Below are 21,445 nucleotides of genomic sequence, written 5' to 3'. Positions count from 1 at the left end.
GGTGTCTTCAAGATGGCAGGATTTAGAATCCACATAAAGAAGATGTTTCTGCCAGTCATGGAGGAAATGGGCTGCCTGGAAAGGCACTGAGTTCTTTGCCTTTGGCGAAGCAGAGGCCAGACTCACATGGGGGCTATGAAAGGAATTTTAGCTCTGGATGGAGGCTGGCCTCTGGGAACTGGATTCCATCTAATGCTGGGATTCTAGCACTACAGCAGCCCAGAGGAGAATGCAGCTGACCTGGCTAAGCCCGACACACTGCTGGGCCTCACTGACCTGCAAAACAGTCACAGTTACTTCCAACTACCCACTGCAGGGAGGAGAGCCCTGCACAGGGCCTCAGAGCTCTTTATCTCAAAAAGCCAAAAGATAATCACCATCACCCAGAATAAAGTCCCCTGGCAAACTAGAATGTCTGGTGTCTTTGGCTTTTGATTGAAATGTGGTCAGCTCATTACAGACACTCGGTGTAGACTGGGTATTATGCTGATCTAAAGATCTGACTTGCAAGTACAGATGTCTGTGCTTAATAAAAGTGGGGGGAACGTTATGACTTAATAAATGGAGTTTGTCTGGAAGATAAAACTAGGGCCTGAGAAAATATAAAAGGCCAGGCTATGAAGTTTGAGGTAGCTGCTTTCAACCCAGAATGCCAGCCCTAAAACTGCTAGGAAATAGCTTCCTGAATAGACCTTCAGGCCATACTGAACTGAACCCGGCAGGCCCCTCAGCTGGCTACCCTATACTTCACTTCCCTCTGGCAGTGGAGAGGAGCCCCACATAGGCCATGTCCCCCCAGGCTGCTGCTTTCTGCATGGCTTGGTGTATAGGATGTACTTAAATAGTCACTGAAAGAATGAGTGGATGGACCTGTAGCTGAGAAATCACAGTGGAAAACATGGAACTCCAGAGTTTCATCCTTTTATTGAAGCTTACAATTTCACTGGACTTTTGGCCCCAAATGAAAAAAAAATGCAAATTAAAAAAAAGTATTGGCAGGGAGAAGTGACCACTGTCTCCTGGAGACTGAAGCCGAGCAGAGCATGGCAGGCAAGTGAGGGGTCCCAGCTGCGGAGGGCAGAAGCCTGGCCAAAGATGCCCAGGGAGCAGATTTGTCTGAGCAGGGCCAGCCTCAGGCAGCTAGAAGTTAACACACAAGGATTTATGGGTGTGGCGGAATCCAAGCCACTGGTCCCATAGGCAGATCTCTCTCATGCTTGGCCAGATTCCACTTTGGAGAAAATGGACTCGTGTGACAGGATAGCCTGGTGAGGGAACACAGGTACTAATGGTAACAGGCCGATGAACACTCACCACTGGCATCAGGGTGGAGCTCAGCTGACTGGACACTAACTCCATTACAAGGACCTGCTCCTGGTGCCAGGCTGTGCCACTCAACTGCTCATGGCCATCAGGACACTCAACTTCTATCCTCTCCTCCATCAGGCCCCTACCTGTGTGGTCTCAGCCCCGGTCCTCACTATTTGGTGGCTATGATGCAGGACTCTCAACCCTCTTTTGGAACAGTGTTGCATCAAGCAAGGGAGAATGTTCTTCTAGAGGGACAGGAAAAGAAGAGATGTCCACAAACTTCTCTCACTCTAAGAAGCCAGGAAAGGTCCCTGGTGCACTCCACTCTCCACAGATGGTTGGGTCATAGCATCCGAGAAGCTGTCATGGTGACGAAGTCCTCAAAGCTGAGCCGAATGTTGCCTTGTACAGCTGTGTCCTTCTCCCGGAAGGCCTCTGTCAGCACCTGCAGCTGGGTGCACACCTGGATGAAGCGGTCAAGCTGCATGGCAGGATTGGCAGAGCGTGGGCAGTAGCGGGAGACCAGAAGCTGCGTGAACTGGGGGCTCAGGTTGTAGCCCATTTGGGACAGAGCTGGAGAAGAGGGGCACACAGACCAGACACACAAAAACCTGCCATGAGCACCTCCATCAATCAGCAATACTGGATCACAGCAGTTCAAGGAACTTTGAGAGGAAGGGCACAGAAGCATAAAGAGGGTAGAGGAATCCCAAGGGTCTGTCTAAGATGTCAGGAGCACAACAGGGGCCCTGTCTGGATGCTCCCCTTAGGTGGAAGGCCCTCATCCCTCTTTCTCCAAATCTCCATTATTGTCTCTTCAACTGAGGCTCATGGGATTGCAGAGATGACAACAGACTATCCGCAATCATCTGACTCATTTGCATTCCAAAAGGAAGCCTGAGCTCCCAGGACCACCTTGCCTGGGGCAGACATCAGAGGCAGCACAGCAGAGCCTGCTCTGGAGTCAGCCCCTGGGCAAGTTACTTAGCCTCACTATCCCTATCTTATCATCTCTAAAATGGGGATAATACTTAACTTGTAGGTTCTAGTAAGGATTAAAACGGGTGATCATGTAAAGCACTTAGCACAGTGACTGGCACATAAAAAGCACTTGGTAAATGCTATTTTAATAAAGTCACCGTCACTCCAAGGTCTCTTGGAGGATCCTGTCTCTTCACTGGGATGCTTCCTTCCTTCCTCTGTTCATAACTTACCAGGCCAGGCTAAAACCTCAGCTCTCCATTTGTTATGCGGGCCCTTGGGCAGGTTACCTAAACTAAACCTCAGTTTTCTCACCTGTAAAAGGGAGATTATAAGGGATTCTTCATTGAAGGGTGTGGAATTATAAATAGTACCTAGCACATGGGAAGAATGAATTACATAAGCCTATTAAAAATAGCAAGCATTCAGTAAATACGTTTTGTTGTGGTTAACATCACCCTTACTAATATCCATGACAAAAGCTGGCAAGAGTAGGTGATTACTATAGGTCATCTCCCCTCCCTTTTACCGGGGGCAGATGTGGTGCACTCACTCCTGCCCACAGACCTCCTTAGTCTGAATGAAATCCACAGCCTGGGCAAAGGACTAGACTCTCTGGGGAGCCCTTTCTCCCTCCTAGGTGGCAAAGCTCCCTCTTGGGTCCTCCCTGCAACCTCTTACTAACCTGCCTGAGCCCAAACTGTAGCCTCCTGCTTTACACAGTCAGTTTGGAACCAGACCTGTGGCTGTGGCCTCAGGTCATCTTTCCCAACTGCAACTTTTAGAGTGCTCAGGCTCCCAAAGTTGGGAAAGAAACTGCCCACTAGCAGAGGTGGCAACAGACCCATCTTTCTGAGCCCTGTTCAGGGCTCTTTCCATTCTACATGCTAGAAACTAGAGAGGAAGGAGTCACCCAAGCCACACACACTGGTCTCATAGTCCTTAAGGTGCCAAGTTTCCATCCTTAAGACTCCCTGTGGCTGGGGCCATCTCACCCAGCACTCCAGGGTCCAGCCCTGATTCTGGACCCAGGTGTTTCCTTGCCCTGGATCTTGGCTCAGTGCCCCAGCTGGGTCAAAGAAGGGGTGAGGGATGCAGGCCTGCACTGAGAACAGCATTTTGTAGTGCAGGTGGACATTTGGTAACAAGAGGAAACCCCTTTGTTATATCTTAGGGTGTGAAGAGAATAGTCTAGCTCTGCCCTGCCCATCGTGCCCCAGCCATGACCCGCACCTTGCTGCAGCTCTGTGTAGCTAATGGAGCCCGAGCGGTCCCGGTCATACTGCTGGAAGAGGTTCTTCCACTGCTGGATGAATTTCCACAGGGCTGAGAAGCCGTAGACATCGATGCGGCCTGACTTGGTCTTGTCAAACATGTCTGAAGGTGAGGAGGGTAAGGAGGGGAGGAAGGCTTCAAGACTGAAGGCCGAGGGCCCCCCTCAGGACCCACTGAGGCAGCCCTTCTCTCCAGGCTGGAGTAGGCGACTTCACAGAACCAAGCCCTAAGGCCTAGATGCTTGCACCTGAGACACCCACATCAAGCGTTGCACCGTCCTCCTACTCTGGACACCCTTAGCCCCACCCCATCCAGAACTGCATTTTCTCTGCAGGCTTGGCACCTGACCCCTCCATGCTGTTTCCTACAGGGGAGGAAGTACCATTCTACAGAAGAGGAAACTAAGTTAACCTGTAACTAGGCAGAGTCTAGAACTTAAGAACTGAGATCTCAGGAAAAGAGCTCTAAGTCTAGGGGATCTCACCCTGAACCTAGCTTCCTCCCCACAGTCCACCCTGGTCAATGAATTTCTCTTCAGAATGTCCACCCACCCACCTACTGTCCACTATCAGGTGGCTCTGCCCCAGCTCAAGCCCAGGGGCAAGGCGGAGACTCACTTATCATCATGAGGCAGGTCTCATCATTGAATGAGGACCAATTGCAGTTGACCAGGGCCTGCTTTAGCTCCTTCATGGAGATATAGCCACTGTGATCTGAGTCCACCGACTGGAACCAGGAGTAGGCCTCAGGATCCACATTGGGAGGGGCGCCACCTGGAGGAAGGGGTGTGAAGGCCATCAACAGAAATGCCAGGAAGGACCAGCCTCAGTAACTTCCTGGCTACAGGTTTTTCCTACACACAAAGCTTCACAAATTCACCTTCCCTGTCTTCCATCAAGTTGATATTCTTACTCTGATGGAAGAGGACCCTCAGTGAAGATTCATGAGTATTTGCAGTTGATTTCTACTCCATGAGTCCTCTGGAGTTCTCGTATAGTGTTCCAGACACTACTCTTAATTGATTTTATGTTTTTAAGGAACGGGGACCCGTACCCCTGTAGCATTTCAAGAATTCTCTGGAAAAGGTGAACTGCGAGATGGGGGAATGGGTGGTAGATAAAAGTGTAGAAGTGGCCGGGCGCGGTGACTGTAATCTCAGCACTTTGGGAAGCCAAGGCAGGCGGATTACCTGAGGTTGGGAGTCCGAGACCAGCCTGACCAACATGGAGAAACCCCGTCTCTAATAAAAATACAAAATTAGCCGGGCGTGGTGGCACATGCCTGTAATCCCAGCTACTGGGGAGGCTGAGGCAGCAGAATTGCTTGAACCCAGGAGGTGGAGGTTGTGGTAAGCCGAGATTGCGCCATTGCACTCCAGCCTGGGCAACAAAAGCGAAACTCCATCTCAAAAAAAAAAAAAAAAAAACCAGTGTAGAAGCTGGTAAGTCTGTCTACCTTAGGACACTGAGTTAACTGGCCACAACTGGGGTCTCTTCAAACAAAGACAGCCATGGGCAGCTGTGGAGGACACAAACCACTGCCTAGTACCAAAGCCCAGTAAGGACAGAGGGAAAAAGGTATGCCTGACTTAGGGATTAGTCTGACTTCCTTGGAAAAATCCGGGCAGGTTCTAGCCATCTTCCTAAAACATCGGTGTCATAGGGGAGCACAGGCCACAGCCCCAGGGCAGGAGAGATTCTGTAACATGTTTGATCTGTGTAGTTTGTGTAGAAAGGCTCAGGTTTTGGAACCAAAGCAGACCTGGATTCAAACCCTGGATCTGATTCTTACTAGCTTGTGTGACTTTAGGCAAAATGTATAATTTTCTGAGTAATGATTTTCACATTTCTAAAATGAACCCATTTCCCCAGAATTGTTGTGATGATTAAATGAGATAACAGCAAAATAAAATCCTCAGCAAAGAGCCTGGAATGTGTGTATTCTGCGATATTTTCACAGAGAAACGGATATTTAAACTGAGTTTCTCCCCATGGTAGGCTACATTATCGTCTCCTGGCTAATAATCTCTAGCCAGGAGACATAGTCTGCACACCCACAGACATTGTACTAATATGGTACAACGGTTTAAAAGGCCAGTTCAATAATCTATTATTAGATTACTTGCTAATCTCCCCTTCCCTATAAGAGCATTGTACATCCTCTCCCACTGCCTGGTGGCTTGCAGAGGGGCATCCTTCCCCATCCTACTGATGTCAGTCTTGATCAGGGGGTGCTCTGGCCAAAAGAATGCAAGTGGGCAAGACATACAGTACTTCAGAGAAGCTTTAAGAGGCATTGTGCATTCCTGCTAGCTCTCCTGCTCTTTCTCTCTGCCACAAAGATAACATATCCCAAACAGGAGCTGCTCCTTCAGCATGGATCCCTTAAGACACAGGGAACAGAAACTCAACAGCCAGCTAACAGCTGCTGACATGTAAGCAAAAGGAAGTAAGCATGAGCAAGCAATACAAATAAATGCTTGCAACAAAACTAGCTGACAAACTTCTCATTTTGAGGACGCACACTGAAGCTGGAAGCAAGATGTTAAGGTGCCAGAGACCAGGCTGCCTGCACACCCACAGGAAGGACAAAGGCTGGCCATGGATAACTCAGAACCACGTCAGAGGTACCCGGAGTCCAAGATTACTACTTACCCTGTCCATAAAGCCCAGGCTGCTGGGCACCGTAGGAACTTGGAGGTGGCTGACCATAGGGGCCCCCTGGAGCTGCACCGCCATATGGTCCTCCTGGAGTTCCAGAGGGGAACATCCCAGGATTGGGGTGTCCATAGGGCCCTCCACCAGCTGGTGGTCCATAAGGCCCTCCAGGGGCAGGACCCCCATAACCACCACCAGGGGGTAGCCCACTACCATACTGCCCTCCACTACTGGGGGGTCCAGGGTAGTAGCTACCCGGAGGGGCTCCTGGTGCTTGTCCTGCAGCTCCTGGGCAGCCCTGCAGGAAGAGCAAGATATCAGTCAGAATGATGAGGCCAGAAACTAGGCAGAGTATGGCACTTTACAACCATAAAGCACTTCCACCACCATCCTTTCAACTGATCCTATAGGTAGGGTTGGAATTACGATCTCACTGCTCAGATGGGCAAACTGAGGCTTCCAGAGGAGCAACGAGTTACCCAAAGTCACACCGCCAATGACCTGCAGAGTCAGGGTTGAAATCCTCCTTTCCTAACTCTCCTTTCCTGCATGTCAAGGGGCTCCACAAGGGCTGGGATCCTGTCTGGTTTGTCACTTTATCCCCAGCTCCCAGTGTAGAATGGATGCTCAGTAAATATTTCCTGTATGAATGAATAGGCAAATGAATCAAACAATTCCAAATGCCCATCCTGTGGTACTCCCATCTCTATCTGCAGAACTCATGGGGCAAACGCAGTCTCTAACACACACCCCTGACCCTCATCAGTCACAAATGACATAGCTACAGCACGGATTCATCCACAGCCTGTCTTCCTTACCCTGATGTAAAAACATTTCCCTATCCTCACTCACAACTCTGTGAGGCAGGCAGGGGAGACCCTATTCCTAAAGCAATATGATACAATGCTTTCAACAGCCAGTTCAACAGCCAGGCGTGGTGGCTCACACCTATGTAATCACAGCACTTTGGAAGTCTGAGGGAGGCAGACCGCTTGAGCCCTGGAGTTAGAGACCAGCCTGGGCAACACAGAAAAACAATATCTCTACTAAAAACCTGGGCAACATAGAAAAACTACATCACTACTAAAAAAATATTAAAAATTAGCCAGGTGTGGCAGCGCACACCTATAGTCCCAATGACTCAGGAGGCTAAGGTGGGAGGATCACCTGAGCCTGGGGAGGTCGAGGCTACGGTGAGCCATGATCACACCACTGTACTCCAGCCTGGGCAACAGAGTAAGATCCAGTCTCAAAACAAACAAACAAACAAACGAAAAACAACTAGTTCAAGAGTTCAAGTTCAGGTTCTGCCATTTACTAACTGGACTGACTTATCCTCTCTAAGCCTCAATATCTTCTGCTGTAAAATGGGAATAATAATAGCTACCTCTCAGGTTAGTTTGTGAATGAAATGAGGCCAGCTATGTGAAGCACTCTGACACAGGGCCTGGCACAAATTAAGCACTCAATAAACACTATTAATAATAGCCTCCTACAGAGGACAAGACTCAAGTCCAGGAAAGTCACATACAGGCTGTGTGGAGGGCTGGGACCAGAACCTGGGTCTCTTGGCTCTATGTCCAGGACATTTGTGCATTAGAGCATACATGGGGGCATTCCCTCTCTCATCCATCTTCCCACACCAACAGTCCTCAGAGTGTTCCACTTCATCTCCCTAAATGGCTAGCACAGGACCCAGCAGAGCACAGCCCCAACACATCTGCAGACAAGCTGAGCTCAAGGGCACAGACAGCAGCTAGGCCGAGCTCCGAGGATGGCACCATCTAGATATGTTCTAGATCAACCTGTAAGTGCACCAGTGGCCAAGCCACTGAGAGCCTGGGCTTTCTCTTTTTATTGTGTTTGATAGCTTGAGATAATTACTCTTAAGGCTAAGGCCAAATTCACGAGGTTTTCTGTGGGGAGAGCAGGAAGCAGGCCCTGTCACCTCCCCAACCAGCAATCCTTGGGAGCTTTTCCTCCCTAGAAGCTGTCATAGCTACTAGCAAGACTCCTTCACAGACAAGAATGGCTCAGACAGATCTCAATTTAAAACTCTGCTCCCATCAGCTAAGTTCATGACTGTGGGCCCGTGGCTTCATCTCTCTGAGCCTGCTTCCTCACAAATAGAACAATTCCTTCCTCATTGGACTGTTCTGAAGATTATAAAAAATAAATGCAGCAAAATTCTGTTAGTTTAATTTTTAGCTAAAGAATCCTTTGATAACCAACCTGGGCAACATAGTAAGATCCCACTTCTACAAAAAATTTTTAAAAATCAGCCAGGCATGGTGGTACACATGTAGTCCCTGCTACTCGGGAGGCTAAAGCGGGAGGATCACTTGAGCTTGAGTTGGAGGCTGCAGTGAGCTGTGATTGTGCCACAAACACTCCAGCCTGAGTAACAGAGAGAGACCCTGTCTCCAAAAAAAAAAAAAAAAAAAAAAAAGAGAGAGAGAGAGAAAAAGGAAGAATCCTTTGATAAAATAAAACAAATACAAGAAAGTTGCTCTGGCTGAAGTAAGGTAGGGGCTCCAAAGCCCCTACCATATGGAACCCCCTCCCTTGCTACATTCTGAGGGGGCTCTGAAAACCCCTCACAGTGACTGAAAAGACAGTCTGAAAACCACTCACCTAAGAAAAATAGTTTTTACAACAGTGCCTGGCATTAAGCAAATGATCAATAAGTCATAGCTGCTATTGCTATATTAATTACTATTATCAGCAAAGTCCTGGGCCAGGTGAACTGTGTGGGGTGGGGTATAAAGGAGAGTGAAGCAATCTAAAGGCGCTCGCGGTTAACAGGACTTAATATGTAGACACTGTGTAACGTCTAACAAAACAGCATAAGGAAAACAGGTGTTTGAAATGGAGACATAAGTCATGTGCCATAGGACTGCAAAGGAAGGAGGGTAAAATCAGGGAGTGTTTCCATGAGAGTGGCATTTGAGCTAGGACTTAGAGAACGAACAGGATTCCCAAGGGGTTGGAGAGGTGTGACAAGAGAAATACCCAGAAGACAAGTCACTTAACCTAACCCCCATTTTACAGATGGGGGAGGGAGGGAGGGACTTGCCCAAGTCATGCTGTGAGCTGGAGGAAGAGACAAGGCTGGACCACTCCTTTGCACCCAATGACTCCCCCTGCCTCCTGCTACAACGTTCCTTCCTTAAGCAATAGGGCTCAGGATTCCAGCATAGGATGGAAAGGGAGTGGGAACTCTGCAGAATCTGGGCACACCCAAAGAACAGGCCAGACACGAAGCCATAAGTAGCTGCCCCACTATAAGCCCTGTGAATAAAACTATAAACTCCACCTGGCACCTAGGAAAACCCACCTAGGAAATCACCTAGGAAACACCCCCAGGCCAACAAAGCAGGTGCTGCCAGGTGGGTCTCCTGCCCTTCTGGCTATTGTAGTCTGGCAGCAATTAAACCCTTTCCTTTCCGTCCTGCATTTGAAGACCTCCTCTGTAGTTTACAAAGTACTTTCACAAACACAAACACTACTGGCAGAATCTTGCCAATGGCCTCCTAACAGAAAAAAGGAAGATGTTAGTTGCCCTCTTTTACAGATGAAGAAACTAAGCCACACATTCAGCACGCATTTTCAGAGTGACGATATTGTACTAGGCTCTGTAGTAGATCTGAGGACACAAGTAAATGAAGTCCTGCCCTTAAGGAGCCCATAGATAATTGTGATACAATCTGATCAGTGCCATCAGAAAAATCTACTTATGTGCTATCAAGGAAGCTTAGATGGAGGAATTTGTGCTGTTTGCAGAATGAATAAATGAACAATGTATGAAGTGGGTAAAGGAAAGCTTCCTGGAGGAAGTGGCAATGATATTGGAACTGGTCCTTGAAGGATGCATAGACATTCTCCAAAAGGCAGGAAGGGAAGGACACTCCAGACAGAACGGAGAAGAAAGACAAACGCACAGACTTACGAGTGAGCATAGTGCATTCAGGGAATGAGTTAAACTGCAGAGCCAAGAATGCAGTGTGAACCCAGAAAGGCAGGCCCTCTATACACTCCTTGACCAAGCACCTCTCCCACTGCATTTCAGTTAGCCGTGAGGTATCAGTGTCTAAGAGTAGTTTCTGTCTGTCTAGCATCTCCCCCACCCAACAGTAAGCTCCCCAGGGGCAGACACTGCGCCTCACTCATCATGCCTGGCACCTGCAAGCCTCCACAAATATTTGGACAAATGAACACCACTCTAAAGAGTTTAGTTGGGGCTTTATGCCGGAGAAAACAGAGTGCTATAGAAGGGTTCCCAATAGGAGAGGAACGTGATCAGAACCTTGTCAGAACCAGCGGCGGTGTGGAGGATGAGCCAGCGAGGGACGCAGTAGCCCAGGTGCTGGGCAGGCAGGGCATGAACCAGACAGCACACTTGGGGATGAAGAGAACGGAATGGATTCTGAAGCTATTTCAGAGATAGAGCAGACATGACTTAGTGACTAATTAGATTAGGAAAGAGATGGAGGAGGAGTGAGGAAAGTGTTTAGAATGACTTGGATTTCTAGCTTGCACAAGATGAAGGAGGTGGAGCCAACTGAGACAGAATCTAGGCTACACAGGAAGTTTGGGGAAGAAGATGAGGTGATCCCCACCTCACAGATGGTCACCCAGTGTCACTGAGTTGTTAGCAAAGGTCTGAACCAGAAATGAAAAACAGCGTCCCTGACTCCACGTTCTTTTACACTACTCCATGCTCCCAGCCCTTTTTAGAGTTTTTCCAAGAGTTATTTCATACTGATAAACACAATATTGTGAAGGCGGGTGGGGGGAGACAGGGAGAGTTCAGTAACTGCAGCTTCTGAAGCAACACAGAAAAACTATCTCTAGGGCTCTGGCTGATTGCAGATAAGCTATGTCTGACACCCTGGGGGATTGGGGGCAACGAACATTTACTGAGGCTCTGCTAGGTGCTTCCAGTTCAACCAGCTCTCACTGATCCTCAGTCCTGTGAGGTAAACAGTGTCATCTCCATTTTGCAGATGAGAAAATTAAGGGGCAGAGAGTTTAATAACATGCCTGAGATCATGCAGCTAGAATGGGAGAGTTGGGATTCAAGCCAGGGTCTGCATGACTCTACACTACCCTCTTCTGTTTGTTCACTCAATAAATGAGTGAGTGCCTAGCATGTGTCTGTGCAAGGGATTGTGCTAAATGTCTTTGTCAAATATAATGAATTTCTACTGTGGACAGAGGTAGAGGGGGAAGGCTGGATTAGGTGATCTCTCAGAGCCTTCAAGCCCAGAATCAGGGAGTCTCAGAAAAATCTTATTCTTTTTCATCCCAGCACCTAGACCAACTTTGAGAGCCACATTTTGGAAGACACCCCAAAGACTCTTCAGTCCAACCTCTCAGTTAATAATGGAATCTCTGCAGAACCACCTGGAATCTTGCACTTGCGCAAGCAGTAGGGAGCTTACCTCCTTCCAAATAACCACCTCAGAAAGTCCAGTATTTTTTTTTTTCTTTCCAGTTCTGAGGACTCAGTCTTCTAACCTCAAGACCCCCGTGAAGCTTAAAGGTATCAAAGGCTGTTCCAAGCTGAGCCCTGATGATGAATGGAGGAGGGAGCATTGCAAAGATAGGTTTGCACCCCAGAGCTACCCTTCAAGTGCACAGGAGGAGGTGGAAAGCCCAAACTAAGGGGTTAAACAATCACAGGAGGACAAGAGGAACGGTTCAAGCATTCACCAGCAGAGCTACTTCAAACAGGAGAGAAGCATGCAACCAATAAACAATGAGCCAAGAACCATCCCCAGACTTCAATTACCTCTGTGCTCACACTTTCAAATCTTTCCAGCTTCATCACTCCTGAGCTACAGACCCACGTATCCAGCAGCCTCCTGGACCTTCCCTCCAAACCCATGCCTCCCTGGGTTCTCATCCCAGTGAATGGAGCTCCATTCTGCCTAATCAACCAAACCTAAAGCCAAGTTTTCTCAACTCTACCTCCCAAGTGCTTCTCAAATCTCCTCTACCAGGTCACAGTTCTCTTTAGCCTAGATTATCTCAATAGCGTCAAAACTGGTATCCCTGCCTCCTGTCTCTCCTGCTTGAATCCATTCTCACAGCACCCCACGGTACGCGCTCCAAAGCACAAATGGGACAAAACACTTCACTGGCTCCCTCACTACTCTTAGGATGAAGTCACACTCCCCAAAAAGGCATACAAGGCCCTTTGGGATCTGGCCCTTGCTTACCTTTCTAGTCTTATTTCCTACCCCTTTCCCCCACATCACTACAACTACAGTGAACTTCTTAAAGTTCCTCCAAAATACTAGGCTGTCTTACTTGCTTCATGGGCTTTGTGCAGCTATTTCCTCTGCTGGAATATCATTCCTTTCTTCACTCAGCTAATTTCCACCAGTGATTAAGTTGTTGGCTTAAATATTACCTCTTTTAAAAATGCACCCCTAGACTGAGTTAGGTATCTCACTCTCCCGTGCTGTACCTTACACTTACTCCCATTTAATACTTATCACATTGCCTCTTCAACCTGCATAACCGCATTACTCCTCCACTTGGAGTAATCTACATGCCCAGCATCATACCTAGCACTTTACATGGATTATCTCATTTAATCTTTAGAGTAATTCTGAGGTAGATACTATTATGACCCCATTCTAAAGAAGGGAAAACTAGTCCAGGCGTGGTGGCTCACGCCTGTAATCCCAGCACTTTGGGAGGCTGAGGCAGGTGGATCACCTGAGGTCAGGAGTTTGAGACCAGCCTGGCCAACATGGCGAAACCCCATCTCTACTAAAAATACAAAAAATTAGCCAGGTGTGGTGGCGTGCGCCTGTAATTCCAGCTACTTGGGAGGCTGAGGCAGGAGAACTGCTTGAACCTGGGAGACGGAGGTCGCAGTGAGCCAAGATTGTGCCATTGCACTCCAGCCTGGGCGACAGAGCAAGACTCTGTCTCAAAAATAAACAAATAAATAAAATTTTTTTTTCAAAAAAGTGAAAACTGAGTCTCAGACTTTTGCAACAAACTTCTGCAAGGGAGTGACAAAGCAGGGATTTGAAATCAACTCTCTCTGGCCTCAGAAACTAAGGTCTTAAGCACTGAAATCCACCAAGCTGGTTCCCCCATAGGACCAAAGGGTGCTTGAATTTTACTACTCCAATACCCAGTCCCTGCTTGGGTACCCTGGATTGGAAGCAGTGGAAAATTACAGGAATTCTGACTCCTAACAATAGGCTGGAATCCTCCAAAGCTATGTAGTGGGTGGAGGGGAGGCAGCACTGACTGAGATGCTTTAAAACAACTCGTTTCCTTTCTTAGAACACCTGAGACCAGGAGGCGGACAAGGGTATGGTAGGAAAAAAAACAGCATTTCTTTTTCTATTCCAGACTCTTCTCTCTGTGCTCCTTTTCAGTATTTCACTCCAGGAATAGTCCAGGCAGCATGGCATCATGCAAGAGCTGCCACCAGACACTGGCATGTACTAGGCACTAGCAACATGCGAGGCTCCCTGCATTTTAACCTCATTTTAGCCCTTTTCACAGGTATTATTTCTCCCTTTATACAGGTGAGAAAGCTGAGGCTCGGAGCCCTTAGTTTGTCCAGGGGTATATAACTATTAAGTAATACAGCTAGAATTCTAGCACAGTTCCGTCTAACCTGTCACTGCTTTTAGGATGCACACAAATTGTCCCTAATGCTTATTAGCATGTAGATTCCTGGGTACAGAACAGGTCTGAAGGGGGACGCGAAAGTGTGCTTTCTTAAACAAGCTCTCAGGTGATTCTGAGGCAGAAGACCAGCCACTGGGAAACAAGGCACTATGAATGTTTTTTCAGCCTGTGTTCCTCAGAAATACTAGAGTCAAAAAAGTGACCAGACATCTGAAAAGAAAGCGGGGAGGGGGAGTTTCTATGGTTAGATATGTTTAAGAAATACTGCATATTATATTCCTTTCTGGAAGATTTACAATGTACATTAGCAAATTAAGGATTCTGAAATGGCTTGTGGTCAACAAACTTATTCAGCTATACTTAAGAGTATTTCCAAAACTTCAGTTAACTACAGAATCCTCCCATATTAACAATACCTATTAAAACCTCACAAGACTCAGCAAATGGAACGGACTTTAGGAAACACCTGCTATGCTACACTTCCTCCTAACTCCAGCCCGCACTGGCCTCTCTCTTTCCTACCTCTCTCTAAGGATGCAATAAGAGAAGTCCTAAGCTCTGGTCATGGCTTCACCCTCACTTACTACGTGTGACTTTTGGGAAGCCACTTAACCTCTTTGGGTTTGTTCCTCAGCAGTTAATTATAGGGGTAATAATACCTGCATGCCGATAGGGACTTCATGATTAGGATAATGGGAGGTCCAAATACTGTGCAACCCGCACAAGACTGCACTCCCTGGAAGGACTGTTACATCTTTTGGCCTGTGACTAAACTCAGTTGAGCACTGTGTAATATACCAATTGATCTTGTTTTTCCACATTTCCTTTATGGATTTCATCTCCTAAATCTGTGTGATCGCAGGCCTCTGTGGGCTTCATTTCCTCCTCTGTAAAATGAGGGGTCTATTTTGAGGACCCTCCAGGCACTGGCTTTTAGAAGTCTAGTAAAAATCAAAATGCTAAAGGGCAACACATGTTACACCTCACTATGTACCAAACGTTTCGAAAGCATCACCTCCTGACTCTCCACAACAGCTTTATGAGGCAGATCCTATTATTCGGCCCTATTTTACAGGAGGAAACTTGTACTCAGAAAGGCAAAACATCTTGCTCAAGGGCTCACAACTATTTAGGTGGTAGAGCTAAGATATGAACCTACCTCTGACACCAAAGTGCACTTCAACACCCTACTATCACCCAACAAAGAATTCTGGCCACAGAATCACCTTGCTGCGGTATTCCTGACTGAATCAAGATACGCTGGGGAAGAGGCAGCTGAAGACAGCCCGGGTTCTGACCTCGGCCCTGCTGCCTAACTGCCTGGCGACTTCAGGTAAGTTCTGTGCCTTCTCGGGGTTCACTTTTCTACAAGCGAAATGGCGGTGTTGAACTAAGTCAGTGGTCAAACCAGCTCACTTGTGGCGCCTGCCACAACCAGAGTTTCCTGATGACTCTGATGCAGTGTGGGCTGGGTCCGGAAGCCTGGATTTTTATCCGACGCCCCAAATGAGAGACGGAACCAGAACTCTAAACGTCCGGTCATGGCTGATGCCCCCGCCCAAGGCCCCATGGGGGCCTTGGGAGGCTGTGGAGCCCAGGCCAGCGCCAGCCTGGACCTGTGGGGTCCAAGGTCCCCAAATCCTCGCGTGAGCGACGTCAAAGGGGGCGCGACACGACCTCGCGAATGTGCGGTCCTTCATGACGTGAGCAGGGCGCGACCGACGGTCCCTTTTCGGTTCTCTACAGCGCAAGGCCTCGCTGAAGCGAACCCAACGTGGGAAGGGCGCGGAGAAAGCGGGGAGAAAGAGCAGGGGGGCGCCAGGCCTGCGCTTGGCACCGCCGCTACCTGGATTCGCGGGCCCCTCACACACTCACCTGCCGGTACGGATAGCTGGCCATGGCGATTCTGACGTCACACTCAAGCAAGGGGTGGGGCTTTCCGCTCTCAAACCCGCCCCTCGCCTCGGCTTTGGGGCTGGGCCCGCATCTGACTGGACATCCGCGCCTGTCAATCTTGGGCGCTGTCGGCCGACGGAAGTGACAATGGGGGCGGTGGGCGGATGCCTACCCGAGAGACCAGGAGAGCTAAGTGATTGATGGAGCTTCCGGAAGTCTTGGCGGCTGTACCGGCGCTAATGTTCCTCCTTTTCCTGAGGTGGAGTGGGCCCAAGCGGTGGTCAGGTTGGGATATTTAGTGAGAAGCCTGGGTGGGGTGTTGCTGCGGTAGCCATGTCATAACCTGGCAAGTGGGACGCATGATAGTGACGTAATTGCTGGCGTAGCTCCTGAGTTTCCGCTGAGGAGCCGCGGGAAAGGAGAGGAGGGGCGGTGGCCAGGCGGTTGCCCTGACAACGGGAAACCGACAGTCTCTTCCCGGTAGGGAGAGGGGATGGCGGAATTACTCCTCTAATGTCAAGGTACTGGGTACCAGTTAGTACTCTTGTAGTGGGATACAGATCTGTGGTCTTTGGAGAAAAAAAACCCAGATCATTAGAGTTGGAGGAAAACTGAATTATCTAGTGCCTCTTTCTTCATAAATGGGGAAACTGAGGTGCAGAGAGGCAATTGACTTGCCCTAGCTCACAGTGGGTGGCCTAGAACCGGGGTCAATGGCTGTCCAGTTCTCAGCAGGGAAGTCTAGGTCGGTCCCCATCGTAGGTCAAATCCTGGTGACTGAGTGATCTCAGCACCATGTACTTGCCACTCAGTGGTTCCGTTTCTACACTTATTTGTGTGCTTATTTGATTACTTTGTCAAGTTCTTCCATGTGGGCTAGGGTTTTGTCTGTTTTTGCTTGTCATTATAACTCCAGTACCTAGTATAGCGACTGACACGATTATTAAAATAAATGAATAAATGAATGTTATGAACTGTTATCCAGTCTAGCCCATCTATCTAACCAAGTGCACTTTCCAGAATCACAGTGCTGTTCATGCCACTTGCCCATTGCACAGCCTACAATGGATGCTCTTCATCCACGCCTACAAAATAAGGCTCAATTTCTTCATTCTGGCACTCCAGGCCCTTCAGAATCTGGCCCAACCTCAACTTTCCAATCTTACGGCCCCTTCTGCTACTCTCTATTTCTGTGCTCAGTTCCACCATTCAGCACTTCTGCTTTGGAGGGAGGATCTTTGTTTTATCACTTTCTAACTCTATCACCTTAGGCAGGTTTTTTTGTTTGTTTTTAATTTCCAACTTTTATTTTAAGATCAGGGGTATATGAGCAGGATGTGGTTTGTTACATAGGTAAATGTGTGCTATGGTGGTTTGTCGCACAGATCATCCTATCACCCAAGTATTAAGCCCAGCATCCATTAGCTATTCTTCCTGATGCTTTCCCTCTTCCCACCTCCCTCTACGCTCCAACAGACCCCAGTGTGTGTATGCGCTCTCCTCATTCAGCTCCCACTTATAAGTGGTAACATGCGGTGTTTGGTTTTCTGTTTCTCTGTTAGTTTGCTAAGGATAATGGCTTCCAATTCCATCCACATCCCTGCAAAGGACATGATCTTGTTCCTTTTTTATGGCTGCATAGTATTCCACGGTGTATTATCTACCACATTTTATTTAGGCAAGTTATTTAACCTCTCTAAATTTCAGTTTTCTTAGCTGACAGGAACAAATGTGTAAATTTGAAAATGAGCTTATTGTACCTGCTCATGCCCCAAACTTAGGTTCAAACCACTCCTTTCACCTGGACCAGCAGCCCTCCCATCTCCAGTCCTGCAAGGCTCAGTTCCAATTCCATTCTCCACCTAACCCTCCCACATTCCCCTTAGCTCCAGAGTTAGCCACTCTCTCTTGCCACTCCCCCTTTGCACTTGGTATTGTCACTGTGTGGTATTCCAGCCTGCCTTGTACAAGAGTTTTCTTTTGGTGTTTTCCCCAAAACCCATTCCTCTCCATCTCAGAAAATCCACCAAGTTTCTCAGGCCAAAAACCTAAGATAATTCCTGTGTGTCCTTTTTTTCTCCACACACCCCCTCACCTCCCTCATCTCCATTTGCTGTAATTCAAACATGTACACATCTGCTCTTTTCTCCCTGTTCGCACTATCACGGTAGTCCAAGACACTATCATCTGTGCCTGGATCACTACAATAGCCGACTGACCAATGTTCCTGCTCTCACTCTTCTCCCCACACTTCATTTTCTCCACAGGCAGCCAGAGTGGTTATCTTATTCCTTGGCTTCAACTCTTTGGGGACTTCCCATCACTCTTATAATAAAAGCTAAACTCATCCTAATGACGTTCATGGCCACACATACCAGCATCTCCAGCCTCATTTCTTGCTGTTGCTGTCCCCCTTGCCTCATTCCAGCCATGCTGGCCTGGTTGTGCCACTCCTGGAATGTACAGAGCTCATTCCTGGATGTTGGCTTTGGCTGGTCTCTGACTGCCTGCTCATTCCTGCCTCCAGGTCTTTGGACTAGCTCTTCCCTCTGTCCGGGATATTCTTCCTTTGACTTTTCACTGGTTGGCTTCTCCTTATCCAGATCTCAGTTCAGATATCACCTGGGGTGGGGGGAATTTCTTGACACTGCCCCCCACGCATTCCCATCATCTATCTTATTTTTTCATAATACGTGTCACTAGTTGAATTGTCCAGTTTGTTTACATGTATATTGTAGAATTGTCATTTTGTTATGTAGTCCTCTAACCTCAGCACCTAGAATAGTGCCTAGCATGAATTCAATATTAGTAGTTATTATTATAATGTATTGAGTGCTTACTAGGTGCCAGACATTGTGCTAAGTACTATGTGTTGTTTTAATTTTCACCACAATCTTTTGAGATAGATACTATTACCCATTTATAATGAGGAGCTGAGGCTCAGAGAGGTTAAGTGACCTTCCTGTTATCAAAAAGATAAATGGAGCCCAGGCGCAGTGACTCTCGCCTATAATCCCAACACTTTGGGAGGCAGGGAGGAGGACCGCTTGAGCCTAGCAGTTCGAAACCAGCCTGGACAACATAGTGAGACCTTATCTCTACAAAAAATCGTTTTAAAAAATTAGCCAGGCATGGTGGCATGTGTCCGGAGTCCCAGCCACTCCAGAGGCCAAGGTGGGAGGATTGCTTGAGCCCAGAGGTCAAGGCTGCAATGAGCTGTGTTTGCACCACTGCACTCCAGCCTGGGCAACAGAGAGACTCTGTCTGGGGGGAAAAAAAAAAAGATAAATGGAGAAGTAGGACTTGATCCCAGGTTTGCATTTTTTTAAACTACTCAGTATTTAATAGTTAGTAGATTGTGTCTTCTTTACCTTTCTAACCCCCCAGTTCAAAAAATATTGGTGGAATTGAGCTGCAAAACTTCAGAAGGGAAGAAGGTTGCAGGTCAAGGGGGTATTTGCCTGGAGAGAGAACAGTGACAAGCTGGCCTGCAAACTGGAGTCATGTGACACGCACTCATTTATTCCACAAACATATGATCCCATTGAGTTCCCACCTCTTGCCAGGCTCTGTTCTAGGTGATGAGAATCCAACTCCTATGAGAATTATTTGCCCCCATTCCCCTATGCCCAGCAAAGGCATAGGGGAGGTCTGTGCTATTTCGTGGATGGGGCATCCACGTCTTCTCTTAGAGACTCAGGGACGTGCCAAAGCCAACAGCCAGGGCTGTGCCTCTGAGGACCCACAGAGGCCCAGGTATGTTTGTTTTGGAGGGGGCTGGATAAAAGAGAGATCAGGATCTTCCTAAGACTGAAAAACAATCAACTCACTTCCAAAACCTCAACTACCTCAGGCAGACAGAGGTGGGTGGAGAAGATCCTGTTATTGTTTCACTTGTAGCCCAAGGGGAAAGCATGGATTCCAGCCTTTTTTTAGAACACAGAGCACTTTCCTGAGTTCGTGGAAGCCCTGCGGTTGACCCATCAGAGGTGAGGCAGAGCTTGGTAATGAAAGGCCCATCCACTGGAAAATATTGCCTCCCCTAGAGACATAGCCTCCCAGGAGCCACTTGGCTCTGCACCAAGCTTCTGTAAGGCTTACTGAGAAGGAATACCAACACCCACCTAATTATTATGGAATTAATTCTCTTTGATTCCAACTAGATCCAGTTCTGAAATTTAAATTCCAGTTGGATGCTGTGGATCAGAGGATGATTTGCAACTTTCCACAGAAGCAACAGAGGAATGAGAACAGCAGACGTAGCAATTTGGCCACACTCCCCTTCCATTATGAGATCATAAGGAGAGTACATTGACATCGTCTCTTCCCATAAACTGTTCAGGACAGCCACAAAAAAGATCTAGTCCTTTCGGATCTCCAGCACCAAAAAAAAAAAAAAAAAATCCATGGTCGGGCGCGGTGGCTCACGTCTATAATCCCAGCACTTTGGGAGGCCGAGGTAGGCAGATCACCTGAGGTCAGGAGTTCAAGACCAGCCTAACCAACATGGTGAAACTCTGTCTCTACTAAAAATACAAAAATTAGCTGGGCATGGTGGCTTGTGCCTGTAGTCCCAGCTACTCCGGAGGCTGAGGCAGGAGAATCACTTGAACCCGGGAGGTGGAGGTTGAGTGAGCCAAGATCGCACCACTGCACTCCAGCCTGAGTGACAGAGTGAGACTCCATCCCCCCACCTCCAAAAAAAAAAATCTAGTCTTGTAAAGGGGTTAACAGATCCCAGATGAAGAAAGAGTCTAATTAGATTCTGTTGAATTTGAGTGACAGAGGAAAATATTATGACAAAAAGGAAGATTTAAATTCCAGAAGCATCAAAGTTTAGATTTTTCTCTGCAGAATAAATACACAGCAGCCTTTTCTCCATCTTATTGAGCAGACGGTTTCTCAAATTAAGGACCCTGCAGTCCCATCCTTCACACTGCCATCAGGGAACTCCCCACTCAGCAAACCTGACTTGACACACCTTTGTGAGAAACCCACCAGTGGCTTCCGACTGTCTCCCCTGCTCATGCTCCAAAATCCAATCACACTGCCCTGTCTCCCATCACTCAGCCTGCTGCACCCAGTCATCTCTGGGCCTTGGCACGTGCTGTTCCCTGTGCCTGAATCCATCTCTTCATCTAGACATGGTTAGGTTCCCCAGCTGTGCACTCCCCTGTACCTGGCACTGCCCTATCATCCCACTTTATTGTAGGTGCTTGTTTAACTGTCTGCTCTCCCTGTGGATGCTGTGGGGGCAGGGACCATATCTGTCTAGTTTGCCTTGGGATCCCCAGAGCCTAGTACAGTCCCTGGGACAAAGTAGGAAGAGGAATGGACTCATCAAGTTAGACTTTTCCAATCTGAATGATCTGTGTGCTGCATCGAAAGCCTGGAGTAGATTAAGAAATGAAGACAGAAGGATAATGGGGTTGGAATGTGCAAAAGCTGCCTAAGAGGAATGGACGACACATGCCCCTCCTTGCTTTCTCTTCAGCTTACCCAGCTCCTGAACTGATGAGGAAGATCGATGGATTTTTTGCTGACCACAGTAACAGACTATAAAATTCAGCTTTCCATCTGGTTCTTCATGGTCCAAGAAAATACAGCAATTTCAAACTCCGGGGAGACATGCATTCAAATCATGAAAGCTTAAACCTAGC

General features: G+C 47.9%; 1 protein-coding gene across 2 annotated transcripts; it reads right to left on the bottom strand.

Moving 5' to 3' along the window:
• Positions 1-905: 905 nt before the first annotated feature.
• On the bottom strand, positions 906-15,874 carry PEF1 (penta-EF-hand domain containing 1). Of its 2 annotated transcripts, XM_002811136.5 has the most exons (5): positions 15,765-15,874; positions 6,222-6,522; positions 4,185-4,340; positions 3,526-3,669; positions 906-1,884 (listed from the first exon to the last, which is right to left on the bottom strand). In XM_002811136.5, exons 1-5 carry the CDS (start codon positions 15,786-15,788, stop codon positions 1,655-1,657), a joined length of 855 nt encoding a protein of 284 aa, XP_002811182.1. In that variant the 5' UTR covers positions 15,789-15,874; the 3' UTR covers positions 906-1,654. The 2 variants fall into 2 exon arrangements, with proteins under 2 accessions (XP_002811182.1, XP_054411772.1); XM_054555797.2 differs by lacking the exon at positions 3,526-3,669.
• Positions 15,875-21,445: the final 5,571 nt, after the last annotated feature.

Source organism: Pongo abelii, chromosome 1, assembly GCF_028885655.2.
Source record: "Pongo abelii isolate AG06213 chromosome 1, NHGRI_mPonAbe1-v2.0_pri, whole genome shotgun sequence".
NCBI lineage: Eukaryota > Metazoa > Chordata > Mammalia > Primates > Hominidae > Pongo > Pongo abelii.
Note: the sequence above shows the minus strand (reverse complement) of the source record. Positions and strands in the feature narration are given on the sequence as shown.